General features: G+C 42.6%; 1 protein-coding gene across 2 annotated transcripts in view; it reads left to right on the forward strand.

Moving 5' to 3' along the window:
• SH3TC1 (SH3 domain and tetratricopeptide repeats 1) overlaps positions 1-21930 on the forward strand; it is a 368620-nt gene that overhangs the window by 307782 nt on the left and 38908 nt on the right. For both annotated transcript variants that reach the window (XM_086964135.1, XM_086964136.1), the window contains exons 14-17: positions 2588-2738; positions 8653-8775; positions 8891-9041; positions 21019-21215. In XM_086964135.1, coding sequence (XP_086820261.1) covers positions 2588-2738; positions 8653-8775; positions 8891-9041; positions 21019-21215 — 622 coding nt within the window. The remainder of the gene's footprint in view (positions 1-2587; positions 2739-8652; positions 8776-8890; positions 9042-21018; positions 21216-21930) is intronic.

Below are 21930 nucleotides of genomic sequence, written 5' to 3' on the forward strand. Positions count from 1 at the left end.
GCTCCAGCACTCCACACTCTGGTCAGTCCGGCAGAGGAGTAGGCGCCTCGCGTCTCCAGACCGCTTCCGTCTCGCCGCAGGGCTCAAGCTGAACGGCCGCCTCCGAGCACCGGAAGTCCAGCCTCCCCAGTACGCCAGGCCGGGGATCGCAGGGCCGCACAGCGTTACAGCTCTAGAAGCCTCGTCGGCCCTTCCAGCTCACTCGTTCTTGGCACCGGAGCTAACCCCCACTCCTCCGGGGGCCTAATCTGACCCCGTGGGGCCTCAAAGCTCGCCGCTGTTATAGTTGGTCAAGGCTAAGCAGGGCTCGGCGCCGGAGGGACTTAAAGGACGTCTCACTCCGTCGCCATCTTGGCCACGCCCCCCTACCTGACATTTTGACTAAACTTAGAAGCTGATGCCATTGATCGCAAGCCAGGATTCATCAGCTAATTTAGGGCCAGGTGTAGGTCGCCAATTACCGGTCGGTAACGGACGATTTCGGCCGTTACCGACCGGTAATTGGTTTTTGAGATGTAGGGGGCCCATAGGAATCAATGGCAATTACCGAATCGGTAAATACCGATTCGGTAATTACCGAATCTTACCGATTCGGTAATTGATTAGGTAAATATACCTACATCCCGATTGCCACTTCTTAAATACCGAATCGGTATGATTAGGTATTTAAGAATCGGTAATCTGGGATTACCTACATCGGCCCTTAGTCTTCTGGCATTCTATTTTCCCATAATGCATAGGGAACACACATCTGTTTTTGGTAACTTTGGTGGTAGATGGGGAACCAAGCAAGGTTCATTTTTCCATGAAACGTTTGTTAACGGGGTTGCATTTTCACACAGAACTAAGACGACGAATATCTACCAGAGTGCCTTAGGGTTCAAGAGGTACAATTTTAATGCTGGTAAAAATTATAGGACAATAATATTACTGCAAAAATATTCTGATACTGCTATCATAATTCACCAATAAAATCTGCATATTACTCTGAGCATTAAGAAACCAACACTGGTCCTGCAGACAAAGTGCCACTATACCGTTGGATCGGGCTGTGGCATTTAATATTCAGTTGGATCTGAAAGGTAAATCAAAGCCACAATGTAACTATTTTCATTTGTTTAAGTCCTAAAGGTCCTATTGAAAGTGTTCTCTTTCGGGCCCATTCTGCTTTTTGCAACAGTTCTGCGACGGTGCTGCCCGGTGCATTTTTGTCAACTGAAAATCATTCTATTTCTGTATGTTGTGTTAAGGGCTCCGCAAGTGTTATCTGCTCTGCAGAGTCAGGGTAGGGTGCTGTCCTAATTCCTTGCATTAAATTAACATAATGCAATTTCCCGAGTGTGCTGACATTCTAGACAAATGTTGACTAATTTGTTTCAAGCATGTCATCTTATGCTGAATCATGAATCTTTCTCTGCAAAGGGTTTTACCCAGTGAAGGTTTTCAGTTTAGGTTATATGTGTTTGAAAACAAGCATTGGTAAAGGCAATATGTCCGGCATTTTCAAGTGTTTGAACTATGAAATGTATTTATGGGTATAGTCAAGGATGGAGGTACATGCAGATTATTGTTGTGTACAGGTTTTTCTGATTTGTGTTTGAGTAGTTGTTAATACAAGTATTGTTGGATTGCTTGGAGTGTTTTAAATAAATAGATGAGTCAGTGAGTCAATGAATAAATGGTACCAATGGCTGTCACATCATGCAGCCAGGTACATTCTCACAATTTCAATATTCTTACATACAGGTAGCATTTCATAGGTTGATGGCTCCTGCTCTGTGGAAGAAACGTATACATTGTAATCTGTTGCAAGCTTTGAAAGGGCAGTTTGTGTATTGTTTCTACAGCAGAACATATAGACTAGGGCAAATCTTAGCATTGTTTAACCAAGTTCCAAATGGGAGCTGCCCAGTAAAAAATCAGCTTATTGTTTGTCAAAGCACTGCAAGCATTTACACTGAGTACCAACAGTGCTAGAGTGTTTAACCTGAAACCAAATCTCAGGAACTCAGGGACTCAGCTCTGAAGTGGGGTTCACAAACTACAGTCAATCAATGAGCACTGCTCTTAACATGTTGAACAGGTTGTGGTCTGGTGCATGAACCATGCCTAAAATAGCCAATAGCCCTATACTAGTGTTAGTTCCTCTGCCTGACGCCAACATGGATGCTACACTGAACACTGCCCACTATCTGCGTGGTGTGGTACCAGAATATCATTGGCAGAATATTACCTGATATAAATATTGCATGCTAAATATCATCTACAGAATCATCAATGGAGTTAATAAAGGAAAATCTACAAAAAAGGAGATGATATATATTTTTTAAAAATATTTAGGACTTGATATCAATGTCAGATGACATTTGTGAACACGATATTCTGATATATCTCTTTGTGGAAGAACGCAGAGTGCAGCATCTGATTCGACCAGTAAAAAATCCATGGTATTCATTGAGATGGCTTACCTACATTAGCTCTGCAAAACAGCTACTCTTTCTCCGACAAGCTTAAAATTGTGATGTAATAAAATGGATGCTCTCAAATAAAAATTCAACAACTCATTTGCACTGTAAATATGTTTTAGGGCTTACAGATCAGCATTGGAGTACACCAAAAGGAGTCTTGGAATTTTCATTGATCTTCAACAAAAAGACAAGGAAGCATTTGGTTGGCTACAGGCTGGAAAAATCTACCATGTTCTAGGGCAACGGGAACTAGTTGACCTTTACATTCAGGTACAATGTATTTAGATTTGATGTTAGTTATTTAATATCTACAATAATTCTTAAAGCGGTTTCTAAATTAACCAATAGAAGCACAATCTGCACAGTCTCCATAACTAATTATTTTGGGAGTACAGAGTATCTGCATTCCTGTTCCACTGATGTGGTTTTATTTATTGCATGCTGGAATTGGTGTTGAGAAAGCAATTAATAACGGATATGTTGTCAAAATACGAATTTAGCACCTTAGAGTGCCATCCAAACATTGGTTCCTATACTGTAACAACTGACAGCCCATTTAAAATCTTCTCACTCTGCACAATCCTATTCCTTAATTTCTATAAAATTGTGGGACATATAAAGGGCCTATTCACACTGCTTGATATACTCGTGTATATTCACTAATAGTAAATTTACTATTACACTTTTGAGTACATTGCTACTTTGAACTATTCACAAAATCCATGTGTAAAGTTACTCAATGTGTAGACTTGCATGTCTCCTCCCTTTAAGGGTGTAAAGTTAGTACTGATAAAAAGGGAGGGTAGAAAATCCAGCACCACTTAGAGCCAACCTTTGATACTGCATCACCCTCCCATCGAAAAAAAGGCTAGGGACTTAAAATCGAAGAACACAAGAAATAGTGTTAAATTCGTTCCTTAAATTATTTTGACTTTTTAAACATATATACATATTATAGCCATTTTAAATTTAAAACTAAATGTAACTTTAATTTGTGAAAAATACTTTCTTTTTTTAAATTTGTACTACATAAATAAATATATTAATATTACTTTAGGTTGGATTATTTTGTTAATAAATCTTTTTAAATAATGCTAATGTAATTAAACATATTTGATTTAATCATTTGTTTATTCAAAATGAAGCGAATTATGTAGTATGTTTTTCTTTTGTTCTACATTTAAAATAATTATCGAACATTAATTTGCAATCATATTTAACTAACAACTATATTTGTAATTGTTTTCAAGTTTAATAAAAAAATTTAAATGTCCCCTATACTTTAACATACAGAGCTCCCCAAGTTAAAAAATTTAATTTAAAATTGTTTCATAAAGGGTTTTATTTTAAGTCTGTGACTCTATTGATTTCCATTGGAGACTTTTGCGGTATCTGTGGTTGGCCGTGTGTGGTGCTGGATGTGCTCCAGGTCTGAGCTGGAGTACATTTACTACTATTTTGTAACCTTTTTAGCAGTAGTAGATTTAGAAGTGCAGTTTTTGAAAGCAATGGGCTTACTGTTTTGTGGGTGGGAGATTGTTCCTCCCTAAGTCCCTTGTCTCTCTCACATGTACTACTAAGTATCAAACTTACAAGTGTGACAATCTCCCCATAGAAAGTTAGAGGGGGTGGAGGTGGGGGTGTAGATATACGCTCGTAGCCCTGTGAACAGCATTCTGTAGTACTTTAGTAGTAATCTAATAGTACATGTAAACATTCTACAAAATGCAGATTGTGAATACGGGGACAAGTTATTACATAAAAGGAAAAAAACTAATGTTTGTAGGAGGACCACCCACCATGGTTTGCTGCTTGCCATAAAAACAGTTAAACACTAATAACAGTTTTTATGGCTGCTGGTACTGCAGATAATTCTGGTTTAGATCCTTGGTGTGGTCCTGTAGTATCATTATAGATGTGGCCACTAATTGTGTAGCAGAAACTGAGCCAGTACACTGCTCCTAATACCTGATCAAGTGAATGCATTTTTGCTCACTATTATCCATGTCAGGAAAACTCACTGAGGTGAAAGTCCCTTCACTTTTCTAAACTCCAAGATATTTAATCCTCTGCCTTTAGGCCTTTGATCTGTTTCTGATGTTAGACAATCTTGATAGCAAGAGTTATCAATACCCTAAATAAATGGAAGGTACATTTATTTGGCAACAGTTCAGTGCCACAATGGCTTGCTTCCAGTGTTCTTGTTTATTTCTACACCATAGTATAACTTTCAGGATGCCATCTGGTCTTGTGTGATCTCCAAGTCCTTTTGCCTTCTTACATCTAATACATTTTTGACGATGAACTGAGTGTTAAATCCTGTATTCTCACCCACTTATCTTGGCTTCCATGCACCAATGATTCCTTCTTCTTTATGTTGCACTAATATATTATTGTTCTAAATTGGCTTGTTTCTATATGGATGAAAATCAAGTTGTCAATGAAAATGCACATATCATTGTCTCTTTTGCATGTGGGCCATGTCCCTGAATACAAAAGAATAATTTCTCTTCACCATACAGTGTTGACCAAAACGGAAAGATATGTTTAATTTACAGAGAAACTCCTGAGTTTGCAAATAATTTGCAGAATTAATATTTCCAAATAATTCTTCTATAAGAGGATATAAAAGATTATTTTAATCAAAGCAGCTTAAAGACAGTGCAAAAAAGATTTGCTGTAGCTAGACTAAATTTACCTTGAAAATCCAGGTTAGAATGTAACACTGAACCCAACTCAGTATGATCCATTAACATAGTGATCATTTTAGAAGATATGGTTTTTGTACTAAAGTGGACTGCCACACCTCACTGGCTCCTAAACCAGCAGGTGGGGGTTTCTCCTGTTCTGCCTCCTCAAGGCCTTTTACATTTAAAAAAAATTAAGGAGAGGGTTCTTACTATGAACCAGAAATCTCCGTCATCTTGGCTTTGGTAGAAGTATAAATATATATGGGGCTATTTTACACATACAGCGCATTCTCCTTGATAGAGCAGGGCACACCTTTTAAAATGTCAGTGACTGCACCCACCTGCAATGGAGCGTCTGGGGGGTCCATGGGACCCCTTTTCCCCGCCAGAGGGCTGCAACAAGCGGGCACTGTCAGTGTGCCTCCTGAGAGCTTCTTTGCTTCTGCACCCGAACGCCCAAGTATGTAATGTGGTGGACCACAGAGGCAAAGGGATTTCCTTATTTCAATGGGCCACGCCCCCATGCAAATGAGGGACCCCTCCTGAAGATAGTGCTGGCCATCGGTTTTACAGATAGGGCCGCACAAGTGTCTGCAACCACTTCTGTAATACCAGCGTGCTCCAGGGGGCGCATGAAGCGGGCGCAAACACCATTTGCACCCCTGGGGCACTTGTATAATTCGGCCCATGATTTGGGCACTTCCCAACCAAATCTCTCAGGATTTGCGTATTTTTCACCGTAGTAAAAGTGGATCAAGATTATTTTAGGAAATGCTTAGAATTAGTACACGTGTGGCTTAAAGATTGTGTCAATAATACTAGATTTATCCTATATGGGCTCATGATCCACTGACTTTGTAGCAGTTCTGTACTTTGAAGTATTTCCTGTATCCCCAAAGAATAAAAAGATAGTTGCTGTCTTGTGCTATCAAGCCTGCCTGGCTTCCATTAAATCAGGGTCACCCTTAGACCCTCTTCCCCAGCCAAACTAAGTATCATAAACCCACATTAACTCCTGAACACCTCCCTATGCAAAGGGCTGCCGCCCCAGGCCTAGAAGCATGCCCTTGTCCTCCCTTTGCTCCAAAATCCTCACCTGGACTCTGCCAGTCTGTCCAATTTCAGACCCAATTCATTACTCCCTATCTTCTCTAAAGTACTTGAGAAACAGGTCAACTCCCAGCTCATCGCATTTGTGGAAACCCAGGACACCCTCCACCCTTCGAAGTCCAGTTTCTGAGCAGTGTTCAGTACGGAAACTACCCTCTTGGGAGTCATGGAACACATAAGACAACTTGTGGATTCTAGCGGCACAGCCGCACAGATCCTATTGGATTTTAGCGCGGAGTTCAACACTGTGTCCTCTGGCATTCTTTTAGACAGACTGATTTTTCTGGGTATCCACTCAGCTCTGGCATGGCTCTGCTCCGGCATGGCTCTGCTCTGTCTTGTCAAACCGCACGTTGCAGGTCTTTTCAAATAGCTCAGCGTCGGAAGCTCTCCCCTTGTCCTAAAGCATTCCTCAGGGTTCTACCCTCCGCCTGTTACTTTTTAACATCTACATCCACCCGCTGGCAGACCTGGTTGAAAGCTGCAGGTTGACTCTGTTCTCTGCGCTGACAACACCCAGATTATTTTCTCTCTGTCATCAGGACCAACAGTCAACTCGGAAGATCTTAACTTGTGCCTCAGCCTGGTCGCCGCTTGGATGAACACCAACTCCTTGAAGCTAAATGGTGACAAGACTGATATTAATGGGCTATAAGCTATAAGCTCCAGTAAGCTCTGTCCAGTGTAGCGTATGTATTTTTGGCGTCTGCAATTAAAGAATAACCAATGGACAAAAGCTGTCAAGCAAATCAGATGATCTTGGTTTCATCATTTGCCATTGAGGCATCTTCCACTCCCCATTTGTCCTTCTTTTTATCCTTAGATAATCAGAGCAGTATTTGATTTCTGAGTGAGGCCTCATCAGACAGAATCTCAAGTCCGTTCTGCATAACAAACCGAAATTAAAAGTGCATTCTGAAGAAACACTTTCACGAGCTCAAATCCACCCACCCAAGTTCATTAATGTTAACAGTGATAATCAGCAAAGTGCGGCTGATTGATCACCTCCAGTGTGAATGGCTGATTGGAGATTGCCTATAAAAATAAGTTATTAACTGGGCATTCAAATTTTGCACTCAACAAAATTACTAGGAATTTTGCCACCATCTATTAATGATATGTAAATTCCACCTGTTTGCGTATATATGAATATGTAAATCCATTCATGAAGCTTTTGAAAAGATAAAAATTTGAATTGTGTGGGTTGTTAAATAACTTACTAGAAGTAGTGCTCAATCAAGATAAGATCAAGGTTACATTTGGTTTCAACTCAAGGATTTAACTGGATGAACATAATAAATAATCAATATATACTAGTGATAAGGAAAGTCATTTGTGATTTTTGCAGAGTTTGATTGGAATGCACAGTTGAGTATAAAAGGTAACTAATGGTATCCTTTACAGATTAGCCGAACAGAGCCTCCACTGTACATTGGCTGGATTCTGTGCCAACAAACTCATAGTCCCCTCACCTCAAATACAGTTGTTGAGGCAAATAGGAATCTGAAAAGAGAGACTGTTGTAGACCTTTAGCCTGGTGCTTATCCACCTCATGGTTGCCAATTGAACTGGTGGTTCTCCCTATTTAGTTTGGTCCTTTTGACACACATTAAGTCCTGTTCACAGCTACCTGGAAAAGGCTGGTGGTCATACAGCTTCAAAAACGGCCTTCAAACCCCGGGAAAAGCTTCCAGTTCATTAGTATCATTGATATTTTTATTGTGAAATTAAAATAAGTTGGCAAGTAGACTGCGACAACATACCAAAATATTTCTGTCACATTGACTGAAACATTTTCGGCACATGGATCCCATCTTGGTCTTTTGTCAGGCAGGCATAAGCGAGGGCCTCCACCATACCACCAGCCTGGCATGCCATATGTACAACACAGTATGAGCTCTAATGTCTTTCTTCACCATCAAAATTTCCAAGCTCTGTTCAATGAGTGCACTCACGAAATGGGCAAATATACGTAGGCATAGGTCCTTCTGGCTCATGTTGATACTAAGTTGTGTTAAAATGGTTAAGCCTGTTTTTCTGCAGCTTCCTGTTTTCGATGTTCTTCAATTTTGTTAGTAGTTAGCTAATGTATTAAATATTTTTTAACTTGGTTTAGGTATTATAGTCTTTAATCTTTTAATTGTATTGATTATTTTTAATCATTGCTCACACTCAGCACCTCCTTCAAAGTAAGTCTTGAGCTTGTTCCAACCTACCTAAAGATGAGATGTTGATACTTTTAAGGAGGTTTTCGTTTATTTTTAGTTTTCCTTTGTGTGGGTCATTCGGAAAGTGTTGTGGAACCATATAACGGCACTTTGCCATTCTCTTCCCTCAATTTGATGTGAACTTTAATTCTTTTCATGCTTATTTTGGTATATTAGGTAGCCCAGGAGGCTGCACTTTGTACAGGAGATCCAAAGTTGGTAATGGAGCTGTTTGAAGGTGCAGGAGACATTTACGCCAATGGTACCAGAGAGCGGGAGAAAGCTGTGCCTTTCTATAGGGTAGGTATTGCATAACCATACCTTCACATTTATACAAATTATTTACAACATGCTACATACTTGTTTTATTATTTGTATAACCTTTTACAGTTCAAGCATGTTTGATTATTTTTAGGACCGAGCTCTACCTCTTGGTGTGAAAACTGGAAACCGAAGAGCAGAACTTAAACTATGCAACAAACTAGTGGAATTACTATTAAATTTGAAGGCCTACGATGAGTGCCATGACTACGCCAAAGCATCTCTCAGTCTAAGTATTACTTTGGGTAAGCACCATATGAGGTCTGCAAAAGTTCTGGAAAATATATATAGCAAGTGGGTAAATTTTTTTGTTTCAGTTGAACAGCAGACTTTTAATTAAATGCTGTGTTATTCAGGTGAATTAATCTTTGTGCTTCCTTATCAGTCCCTAAAATCTTTAATTGCACTGTTTCAGCCCTAGGTGGATGGGTGCTGGCAGTGCTGTTTTTTGTGTGAATATGATATAGTCTAGTTAATAGAGAAATAAGTATTAAGCACAAACATATTTTACATAAAAGCATTTTGCTAAAAGATCAACGTATGTAGCTCCCTAAATGCTTCTTTTATTGGAAATGAATGCTGCAATGTACTACATATCGTGCTACACAAACAAATGATGGACGGAAAACTGAACATACAGTCACTCCCAGTCAAGCGATCTGGGTTAAATGCATTGTTCTTTTGCTCACCATGCCACCCCAGTTTATACCCAGCCTTATGGGAACAATACAGCCCGAACTGCCAAGCCTGGTCCTTCCTGGGCTGGAAACAAGCACCTTGAGGCTAGTTTCGGGGTATTACCCTTCATCAGCCAGGCTAGCTTGAATCCGGTGGCAAAGCGAGCAAGGGACCCACGTCTGGGCACACTCATCCTACTTAGGGCGAAAAGTGCTACGCAAACAAATGGTGGACAGAATGCTGAATACATCATACATTCACTCAGAAGTGTGGCTCAGGGGTTAGAGGCGGCAGACCCGGAAGCTGAGATCGGCCCTGGACCAGGGTTCAATTCCCCGCCCCGACGGGGGTTGGGCTCAATAATTCCACGTACTCGATAATTCTCGCTCCGGTGCCTACTCGACTCACGGGTTCACACTCTGCAACTCTGGGCAATAGCTTGCTTAATCTCCACAGCGGCGGGATGCCTGGCTTTCACCTTGTGGATACCCTGCCGGGGTATCTCACAGGGGAATACCAGGACGGGTTCCCTAAGCAAGCGCATAGATGCCTGCGATGTGGGCGATTTGCGCTATATATGTACATTTACATTTACAGTCAAGAGATCTTGGTTAAATCCATTGTTCATTTTATCACCATGCCACCCCAGTTTAGACCCAGTCATATGCTAATCAGTCTTGACCCTGTTCTTTACGGGAACAGTCCAGCCCAACTGCCACGCCAGTTCTTTCTAGAATCGTAAACAAGCATCCTGGGACCAGCTTTGGGCTAATACCCCTCATCAGCCAGGCTAGCTTGAATCCAGTGGAACAGTGAGCAAGGGACTCACATCTGGGCATACCCCCCACTTAGAGCGAAAAGTGCTAGGCAAACAATGTACTACATATCAGCACTACTTTCCACCATACACTGTAAAGTGGAGTATCCACATGGTATACTGCCAGCCACTAGTGGATTAAAGGGGCCATCTTAGTACACATAGCCATAATACAAAATGTGTGCTGGCACCTAGATTGCAAGGTTTAGGGAAAGTCAGGCGACTAGCACATAATAGTAATTTGTGCCCATTCTATAATTTTCTTTCACTATTTTATATGGTAACACACCTCAGGATCCCCTGTCCTTTTTTGTGCAACAGTTGACTCATACTCTAAAACTGGAATTTTACAGATACGTTAAGCATGGGAGCTGTACCCAACCCTTGCATTCATAGAGAGCCCTCTGAAGGAATATAGTTGAGTTGCAAGATAGGTCTGGTGTTACAAATACATACAGGATAACCCCTTATTTTGAATACCCCATCTAGAATTATACATTTTAGATATTTTAGGACATTATTTTAATCCTACCGTCACGCCCGAGGAAAAATCGACTGGGAAGTCTGAGTTGTTTCATCTTTAGGAGGAGAGCTAGTCCTTTTCATGGAACACATCTACAACACCGGGGGCACTATACAATTGTCCATCCCAAGTATCTGTGTTTCTAGTAGAATTTATAAGCATTGGATTAGGTATTCAGACCCACACCTAGCAAAGAAATGGCAAAAGTATGTTACCATTCCAGACTCAGTATAACAGCTTTGGATCGGTGATATACCACCCAAGCTAACCGGAATTAAGTAAACACAACCCCCGAAATGTGTTTCCTTTTGACAATGTGCATCAACAACACTAACAACACTCTATATCTGCTTACCCCAAATGTCTGTTTTTTAGTCGATCACTCTCAATGGGTAAAGCTTCTCCTAAGAGTTATAAGTAAAGTTATTGTTATCACAGCTACTACAAATTAATAATAATGTGTGAATTCCCTGCATTCTTTCTACCTTTCCTCTAAGAGTTTGTAATTGTATGACCCCTGAAGGAAAAAGTTCTAGGTCATATGGGAGAGAGGACACTGTCTTCATATGATCTGTGACTGAGTTCCCATGTCTGAGTGAACCATGGTGTGAAAATGTGTATTGGAAGGATCTCAGCTCATTCTTGGTAGATTGGTTCAAGCAACAAGGCCTTCCTCAGAGAAGATGAATGCAGTATATATGTAACAGCAATTCAACTTATAATGGAGTTAAGGAATTAAGAACTTGAAATGTCAAATCAAGTCAGTAAAATTGCATTTTAGTTATAAAACTGAATACAACCTGACATTAGGGTCGAACTGTATAACGACAATAAAATCTCCCCTTAGTTAAGTGTTAGATGTATCTGTTGGCGTGGTTTCCCCTGACGTTTTGCTTTCTGACCTTCTGTTTTTGACTGTATTCTGAACGTTTTTGATGGCTTTAGGTTTCTGTGCACATTTACAACTGCTGACCAGTGCTAAAGTGCATGTGCTCTGTGTTTAAAAGGTAATGGAATTTGGTTTTTCCATTATCGGCATATTTTATTTACTTATAAGTCCCTAGTACGGTGCACTACATGTGCCCAGGGCCTGTAAATCAAATGCTACTAGTGGGTTTGCAGTACTGATTGTGCCACCCACATGAGTAGCCCTTCAAACATGTCTCAGTTTGCATGAGTGGCACATTTAGTGCATAGTCCAGTTCAAACTAGCCCCCGGAGCCATTGGCTCCCACTCTGGCACAAAACTGGACTAAGGACATGGGAGTAACCTGCCCCCTGTCCAAACCCTCACCTGGAAGGGTCCCCTAAATCATCCCAACCCTTTCCTTAGGGTACTTTAGGGCTTACCTGTGTGTAGGTCCCTAGATATGTCGTGGGACAGGATCAGTTCAGACACCACTTCACCTTCTATCGTCTGGGCACTCTGCACTTTGCTGGACTTTGTTTGGGTTCGACTTTGTCCCCCTTTCAGCCAGCTGCATCGTCTGTGCCTGTGCACCATACAGGAACCTTCCAAGGCCTGCGGGCATCGAAGACAGCTGAAGGAATCTCCCTTGAAGTGAAGGAGTCACGTTCCTGCATCTGCAGGCACCTCAACTAAGCTGACCGGTCTGTTGATGCTGAGTTCCTACAGACTCCGAAAGGTTCAACATTACAGGTGATGGTTCTCCACAGCTCTCACCAAGTTTGAGGCCGGTATCCCTTGTGGGAGCTGCAGAAACTAAACCCCTGTACACCGCGTTGACTTGCCGTTGGCTACCTTCCACCAAGATCTTCGGGCTCCAAGTAGCCCCAACCTCAAGCATCGCCAGTGACCAAAATCCTTGTCCACACCGCATCGTTGCACCATGGCCTGCCTCTTGGTGAGCTGATCGAGGTACCTCCGGCCTGTGGGTTTTGTTGAAGTTCATCTTTGTTTCGTTTGGGCTCCCCTGATTGCTCGGGCGTGCCCTGACTCCACTACTTGTGGTGAGTCCCCTGGACCTTGCTGGTCCCGACATTGCACCTTCTTCGACTTCTATTTTGTTTGGAGTTGCCAAGGACACCGACCCATCAACTCTTGACATCCAACGCGGGACAGCTCATGCACGACACCTGGTCTTCCACACGTCGCCTAGTCCTCACAGCTGCAGAGTCAAGGTCACTGGCAACTCTCCTGCAACTCCTGATATCGGTGAACAATCATCTTCCAGGTCTCCGGTTCACTCCTGAGTGACATAGACTCTGTCCCCTCTGCTTGCAGGTACTCTTCAACTTGAATCCATCTTCATATTCCACCGGACACTTTCTCCTTCTCCAGAAGTGGCATTTTCATGAAGTCCTCCATTGGGTTTGACAGGTGTTTCCGACACCACTTCACACCTATGCACCCGGCTTCCCTGGTGTAGATAACATAGGTACTAGGGTATCCATGGGTGGGATTGGCTCTCCAACCATCTGTCTTCCACAGGTTTTCTTAAGCGTCCACTGGGAAGGGTCATTAGGGGCACATACATCAAAGGTTTTTGTGATCGCAAACAGTGCGGTTCACAAAAATCGTTCGTTTGCGATCGCTAAATGGCCTATTGCGATGCATGAAAGTGTTTGGGATACAATTTTGAATGCATTGCGATTCCTTAAATGCAATGCAAGAAGCACTTTGAAATAGCAATTTCGCTATTTGGGGCCGCAAATTACCAAAGAATTAAACTGGTCTGTAATTTGCATAAAAATTGAAAAATGCAATAAAGTGCATTTTTCTAAGTTTCATGTTGCACACACACATGCTGTTGGGGCATGTGTGTTCGCAAAATGGGTGCATATCACAATTTAAGGGGTGCAACAGGGTGTTCTGTTGACACCCTTGAAATTGCATGCGCATTATGTGAGTACCTATTGGTACTTGCAAATTGTGCATGCAATTTCCCATTCATTCCTATGGGCCTTTAGGCCTATAGGAATGAATGGGAAGCCATTCCTTAAATGCGACTCGCAATTTGCGACTCGCAATTAAGGAATGTTTAGGAATTGCTATTTTTATAGCGATTTCTACGTGCATAGGCTTTTGTGAGTCCTTAAATGCGATTCCTTAATAATCGCAATTAAGGACTCGCAAAACCATGTCCTTTATGCATGTGCCCCTTAATCTTTAAAATTGCAACCGCGAGATACATGTTGATGTGTATGGAGAACGCGGTCGTGTTCCAACCGCTTTCTTAGTATATGATTTGGTCCGCCCCTGGGGTCCACTCTGTATTCTGTGCTATTTACTCAATTTCTATTCAAAGTCCTGTGTGCATTGTGCATATCTCCAGGTAGGAGATATCTGTATGTTTTAGGGAGTGTGATATAATAAATACATATTTTAAAAAATACATTGTGTGGTTCTTTTTCACTTAATCTATACCTATTAGATTGCATTCTGGTAAAACAAGCTGCTTTATACTCCTTCTGGACTGAGCTTGAAGGCTGCTCTTGACAGCTACCACTTAGAGAACTTTTTAAGGTTGTCTAAGGCCTCTTAAATCACCCTAATGGCTGTCTGGACTGGTGCAGGGTGCCCACTTACATAAGTGGACTTCATATACCAGGCCTGCCTCTCACACTACTTGTCAGGCCCAAATCCTCCTTTTTATGACTTATAAGTCACCCCTAAGGTAGGCCGTAGGCTGCCCCATGTGCGGGGTATAATTATTTAAAAAGGAGGACATTTGCCTTTACGTTTTACATGTCCTGGTAGTGAAAACCTATTACATTTGTTTTTCTGTACTGCATGGCCATCTTTCCCATAGGTTAGCATTGGAGCTGCCTTGTAACATTTTATAGGTGTAACTTCCAATTGGGAAAAGTTGGGGAAAGTAAGTTTGGTGTCACAATTTAAAACACATTTTTGTGAAGTTGTTTTTTAAATTGCAGGTCTGAAAATGCTACTTTTAGAAAGTTGGCATTTTCTAGCTTTAACTATTCTGTGCCTCCTGCCTGTCTCTAGAATACACATCTATGTTGGATAACAGCTGGGCTTTGTGCATTCCCTCTAGACAGTCATACTCAAAGGGAGCTGAGGTGTGCCACTCGCATCCTGATGGCCAATGACGAGGCTGATGTGTCTTCCTGAGCTAAAGTGAGAGGGGGAGCTGACACTTGCACCTGAATAGGGCTGCGCCTGTCCCTACACAAGGGGTTGCATATGCCCTGTAGTGAGTCTGAAGCAAGGGCATGAAAGGGCAGGATATTTTACACTAAAAGACCTTTCTTTGAAGTCTCCTGACTTCATAGGCTAAAATTTGTATACATTCTGGACCTCTGACACCATAAACCTAGAACACTTTTGGAACTAAAGGCATTTTACTAGGAAGACGAGCTGCCAGGAGGGACTGCCACTTTGCTGCTTGCTTTGCTGTGTTTGTCTGCTGCCTCCTGTGTCTTGCCGGTGAGTGAGAGGACTGGACTTGACCCCTGAATCTCTAACGATTCCCCAAGGGCTTTTTGGCCTCGCCTCGCCGCCTGTTTCTGCAGTGAAAGACTTCACCTGCATCTTCCTACCAGCACCTGGATTCTCTGTTGTGAGTCCTGCTCTGCCAAGTGGTGCCAAATTCAGTCCTGGGCTCTTGGAAGTGAGTGTGTAGTGCTGCAACCCAAGAAACCAACGCAGCAACACCGACGCATGACTGGAACCAGCACATTTCTCTGCGATATCGCTGCTGCCTGCACTGAAGCCATGGACACCGCTCACCAACTGCGTGACACAATGACCATGACTTACAACGCAGCCACTACTTTGCTGATGCAGTGCCTCTGCATCACCACTGTAGCACAAGTCTCTGACACTGCATCGCCAATGTCTGCGATGCATTGTCCTCGGACTCCACTGCATCCCCGGTCCTGCGTGGCTTTGCACCAATGCATCATTTGTGTGCTGCACGCAGCGCCTACAGCCCAGAGAATTCAAAATCGCCACATCGACTCAACGTACATTTCTTCTTAATATCGATGCATCTATGACGTTGCTTGACTTTGGAAACATCTCCACCTTTGCTCAATGCATCATCCCCGAGTTTCGACGCAGCCAAGGTACTCTCAACAAGTCTACATGACTCCTGAATTTGGCATGCCCTCCATTGCTGTCGGACTGAACTTTTGGATTCAGCCTGGTCAAGCGCAGCTAGATATCCCTGGTTGGAGCAATTGATTTCTAAGCACTGGATTTTTGTTTAATCTTGAAAAATTCATACCTTGACTTGTGCATGTTGGATTTTTATAGTTTTGGTCTTGTTTTACTCCGATAAATATTGGCTATGTTACTAAATTTCTATGTAGTACTTTTGTGGTGTTTTCACTGTGTTACTGTGTGTGTGCGTACAAATACTTTACGCATTGCTTCTTTAGTTTCGCCTGCTTGCTCTGTCCCAAGCTCCCAGAGGGTGAACACAGATAAACGTTTAGGGGCTCATTTACAGGCCAAAAGTGCAAACTAGAACATCATATTTACGAGGTCAATCAAAGCCACTTTACTTGGCTTTGAATAGTCTCATAACTATGAGGTAAGGCAAATCAGCGCAAGCCCCTGTGTTGTCTTACTCTGCGTCAAGTATCCATTCCATGTGCGTTGAGGTGGGTGTTCCCACGCAACTCCCCAGGGTTTTGACGCATTCCCAGATTTACAAGGACTTGTAAATGCATCAAAGCCTTATGCCGTACAGAGCAGGCATACCGAGGTGAAATGTTTTGATTTCTCCTAATTTTTTTCTCATTCCATGTACACTGAACGAGGTAAAAGTCTCACGGGATTGCTTTATCATGCATGCAATGCAGACACCTTTGCACCATGGTGCAAGAGTGCCTCCGTTGGTGCTAGGCAGCCAAAACTGCACTTTTGCAATGTGAAAGAACAAGAATACTCAATATATCATAAATACAGCACATTTCTACCCTTTCCTTTTGATGGTGAGCAGCTTGGCAAAGTGACCTGCTGCTCTGCGTCAAAACGTCGTAAATGAGGCCCCTACTGTGTACTACACTTACCCTCACTAGGATTGTGGTTCCTTCTTGGGCAGGGTTTATACCTCTGCCAACCAGAACCCCAGGGTCTCATTTACAAGCAGGTGTACAAAAATCAAACGAGGAAGTGCAGAGGCAGTGGTGATAGAATCACCCTCCTAGACATTTTACATAACCAATGACATTCTATCAATGTGGGGAGTGAATATTTCTTAGTTTTTTTAGACTGTAAAGACCTGTTTATTGGGGAAGTGAGGAAAGCTCTCTTTGCAGGTGGCAAAAGGAGAGCACTATGTGCTTTTATAATACCCCTCACACACTATGAATCCCATAGTGTCATGCTTCATCATAGGGGTCTTCCCGTCCCTCTACCGGGCGGGGCGTGCTACGACCTACGAACTACGTGGGAGCACTTTGTATGGTGACGCTAGGCTATGTGTGGTGTGAGGATGGTGATGGGTGATAGGGGTGTAGGGACCTAGTTAAGTGTAGTGGTGAAAAAATCGAAAAATTAAAAATTCCCTGGCTAGTAGAAAAAATATATTTTATTAACTTCGCTGGCTGGGAAGAGTAAAAAGGGGTGATGAAAGTAGAAGGGAGTACGTTATCTACTTGGTCGACATGACATGTTTCGTAAGCAGACCCCTCCTGCCTACTCCTCAGGACCTCTGGAGGATCCCTACTGACAATACTCAATTGTAACTAAATATAGTATGCCTAAAGTCCTAAACTTAGTAGCAAAAATAAGCTACTAAGTCGTGCTTCTGGGCTTGAGTGGGCCCTTGGTGAAGCGGGAGAAAAAGGTTTACCTATTGTGGTCCCTGTAAAGAGAAAAAAAGGAGGAAAAAATACACATGTTGTAAAAAAAACACATAGGGAAGAATGTTTGCATATTAATCACGACTTGCTTATTTGCGTGGGTCACATTGTAGCATGGTATCTTTGCGAATGTGAAGTTTCAATCTGTTCTGGTCATGCTAGACAGAATAGGAATTATAGTCGTTTCATATGTTGCGTGCCCCACGAAACGACTGTATGTACAGGCCGTTTGTATTTACTCTTTGCTTTCGACCCGTTTTACAGAAAACGAACCAGGGTTTTGCCTTCTTTCCACTAAAAACATCATGTCTCTGACTGCTATAATTCCATTCGCAAATTGGAACCTGTGTGGCGATTTGACCCATACATAATGGGATCGCTGGAGATTGAGTGAGTGATATGTAAGGATGTGTGTACACTCTGCATTGTGTGTGAGATTTTAAAGGGCCATAACACCCTATGTAAAAAAGAATATGATAAATAATACATCAAGTTTCTTATTCTGTCTAGCATGACCAGGAGAGATTGACCCACGCAAATAAGCAAGTCTTGATTAATATGCAAACATTCTTCCCTATGTGTTTTTTTACAACATGTGTATTTTTCCCCCTTTTTTTCTCTTTACAGGGACCACAATAGGTCAACCTTTTTCTCACGCTTCACCAAGGGCCCACTCAAGCCCAGAAGCACGACTTAGTAGCTTATTTTTGCTTATAAGTTTAGGACTTTAGGCATACTATATTTAGTTACAATTGAGTATTGTCAGTAGGGATCCTCCAGAGGTCCTGAGGAGTAGGCAGGAGGGGTCTGCTTACGAAACATGTCATGTCGACCAAGTAGATAACGTACTCCGTTCTACTTTCATCACCCATTTTTACTGTTCCCAGCCATAATATATTTTTTCTACTAGCCAGGGAATTTTACATTTTTCGATGTTTTCACCACTACACTTAACTAGGTCCCTACACCCCTATCACCCATCACCATCCTCACACCACACATAGCCTATCGTCACCATACAAAGTGCTCCCGCGTAGTTCGTAGGTTGTAGCACGCCCCGCCCCGTAGAGGGACGGGAAGACCCCTATTATGAAGCATGACACTATGGGATTCATAGTGTGTGAGGGGTATTTTAAAAGCACATAGTGCTCTCCTTTTGCCACCTGCCAAGAGAGCTCATTTACAAGCCCCATGATGCACATTTGCACCACCGTAGTATCAATTTTGTGACACTCCAGAGACGCAAATTAGAACTTTATATTTATGGGGTTACGCAAAGCCGCTTTCCGCTGCTATGAATGGCCTCATAAATATGGAGTAAGGCAAATCAGCGCAAGTCGCTGCGTTGCCTTATTCTGCAACAAGGAGGCGCTCCATGGGCATTGCGGTTGGTGTTCCCACGCAACTCCCATGGGTTTTGACACATACCCAGATTTAGGAATGTGCCATTTCCTTGCCAAAAAAAATCCTGCATGCAATGCAGACCCCCTTGCAGTATGGTACAACACCTCCATATCCTCGAAAGACCTTCAAATGGATCCCTCCGAGTCAAGTATGACAGTCACCCACACACTCATAACCAGCAGACTGGACTATGGAAACGCCCTCTACGCCAGCATCAGCAAGTCTCTACTCCAAAAGCTCCAGACGATAGAGAACACCACAACCAGACTTGTCCTAGTCATCCCCCAACATGAGCACACCAGGCAACACCTACGGAACCTCCACTGGCTCCCCATCAAGAAGAGATTCACTTTCAAGGTACTCACCCATGTCTACAAATGCCTACACAACACAGGCCCCTAATATCTCAACAAGAGAGTGGCCTTACATGCACCCAAAAGAAACTTCTGCTCCGCCAACCTCTCCCTCGCCGAGCTCCGCGCATCCACAGAGCCAGAACAGGGGAAAGAGCCTTCTTCTACATCGCGGCCAAGACCTGGAACAAGCTCCCTATCGACATCAGGCATGCCCACTCCCTGAACACCTTCTGGAGGGCTCTCAAGACCTGGCTCTTCGACTAAACGGAACTGCTGCCCCTTCCCCCTCCCCCCCACCCCCCGCCCCGCTCATGCGCCTTGAGACCCTCACGGGTGAGTAGTGCGCTTACAATTACCTGATTAATTGATTGATTTCAGTATTGGTGCGAGACAGCCAAAACGGGCGCCAGTGCAGTGTGAAAGGGTGGGAATGCGCCATATATCATAAATATGGCGCATTCCTGCCCTTTCCTTTTGAGACGGAAGTGTCACAAAAGTGACTTCCTGCGCTGCGCTGCCCTGCACCAAGCATACGAAAATGAGGCCCCTTATTTCTAACATTAAGCGATATAAAATGGTGGAAAAATCCAAGTATCTCTCATATGGTTGACAGGGAGCTAGTTAATAGTTAGATCTGCAGAAAGATTTTGCCATTGTGTAGAAAAGGCTTTCGAAGGTCTTATGGACTGGGTAAACTGCTTGGCTGCAACCTCCAACTACAAACCATGAACCACCAAGAAGGAAGAACACTGAGATGAAGTCACTGAGAATGCGTCTGTTTTTTTACTTAAGCTTAGCAGGCTAGCTTGTCTTCCAGGATCCCCTGCTTTTTGCAAGATCTTGCAGTACCGCTACATTTAAGAAAGGTAAACAAATTCATTGATCCTCCTGCAATATCTGACTCCAACATGCCTGAAAGAATAAATTCCATAGAAGGAAATGTGCTGCCGAGGCCTAACAAACATACATGTTCCATTTGGCTTCCCCTCTCAAATGGCCAGCCCTTTGAAGTGATAGTTGGCAGCTTAAGCATCTCAAGGTGTGAATGGGGAATATCACTGACAGACCTGAGTTCAGCTGATTTGATACAGAAAATAAATACTTCTAAAACCACTATTAAGGAAATATGAAATAGAAATGTCATACCCCAGTGATCATTTCAACTCCAATTATCAATCCACCACAAGTTCTTTCCTGTCAAAGGTTACAGATTTAAGGTTTAGTTAGGATTTACATAGTAGGAATACAATTTGCAGCAGCAGTTTCAAGTAAACTTTTAATTTAAAATAGCAAGCTGTGATCAGGTGTGGCTTGGTCCAAAATATTGTTCACACTTACAACCATAATTGTACTCTGCTTAACAGCAAAGAGGTCCTGAACACACACACACGCACACCCACACACACACACACACACGCACACACACACTTGTCTCATTAGTGTTATAATCATGCAGATTAAAAAAAAATGGTTATCCTTTCCAACAGAGAAGTGAGAGTGTTCAGCAGTCTACAACAGCTGCTGAGATTTGTTCACCAAATGTCCAGAGCAGGAAATGAGGAAAACTGGGCAAAATCCATTTCTTACAGAAACTTGATCTTTGGTACAGTTTTTGCAAGCTTTAACATATCGGTTTGTTTCAACAGGGAATCAGCTGAATGAGCGCATTGCCTATCATCGACTGGCTGATATATACCATCACTTGGGTCAATGTGAACTTGCTGAACATTATTATCTGAAGGCCCTCTCACTTTGTCCCTCTCCACTGGAATTTGATGAGGAAGCAGTATATTATATGAAGGTTTACCTAATCCTAGGTGACATAACATTCTATGACCTAAAGGTGAGTAGAAAACTCTACGTGCTTCTATTTATAATTAAAGGCCAAATGTTAATGAACTTGCTTTTGAAGGTGCAGTGAGCTTAAACATGTATAACTAAAGTAACACAGTATTGCCTGGTTGTTTGACTATCATGTCATCCAGTTGGATACTTAGGCGGTCATGGTGAGGTAGAAGGAATGGGAGATTTGCTATAAATCGGTACATGTCAATTTCCACCCATCTCATGGTTCCCTCAAACCTTATTTAAAGTTGGGGAAATTATAAATTCCTGCCTTTCTGACTGCTATGTGTCCATTCACCAGAGGGCCACAGGTAAAGTCCCTCTCATTTAGGGTGGGCATTCTGGAACTGTTTTTGCCTGTCTGTTATCATTGTGAATGTCAATGGGAAAATATAACAGTGACCCCTGCGAGCTAAAGAAGACTCCCATCATGTTAGGGGGAATGATTTTCCCCCTCCCACTGAGGACGGTTCTTTTCTTGGAAATAAAAACTATCCTCCTGAGCCGCTGACTGGCACTACCTTTCCATCAAAAGTGCTTCCTCCATGTCAGTGGTAGCTCTTTCAGTGAACATTTGTTGCCAACAAGGTAGGGATAGTTAAATTCAATTGGCTGGTCTCTGCTGGGCTGGCAGAGGTGAGGCCTCTGCCACCTCAGCAGCTTTTTAATAGAGAAATCTGTTAATATATTTGTACTCTGCCAACCAGACTAGT

The sequence above is a fragment of the Lissotriton vulgaris genome, chromosome 3_2 (genome assembly GCF_964263255.1).
Source record: "Lissotriton vulgaris chromosome 3_2, aLisVul1.2, whole genome shotgun sequence".
NCBI lineage: Eukaryota > Metazoa > Chordata > Amphibia > Caudata > Salamandridae > Lissotriton > Lissotriton vulgaris.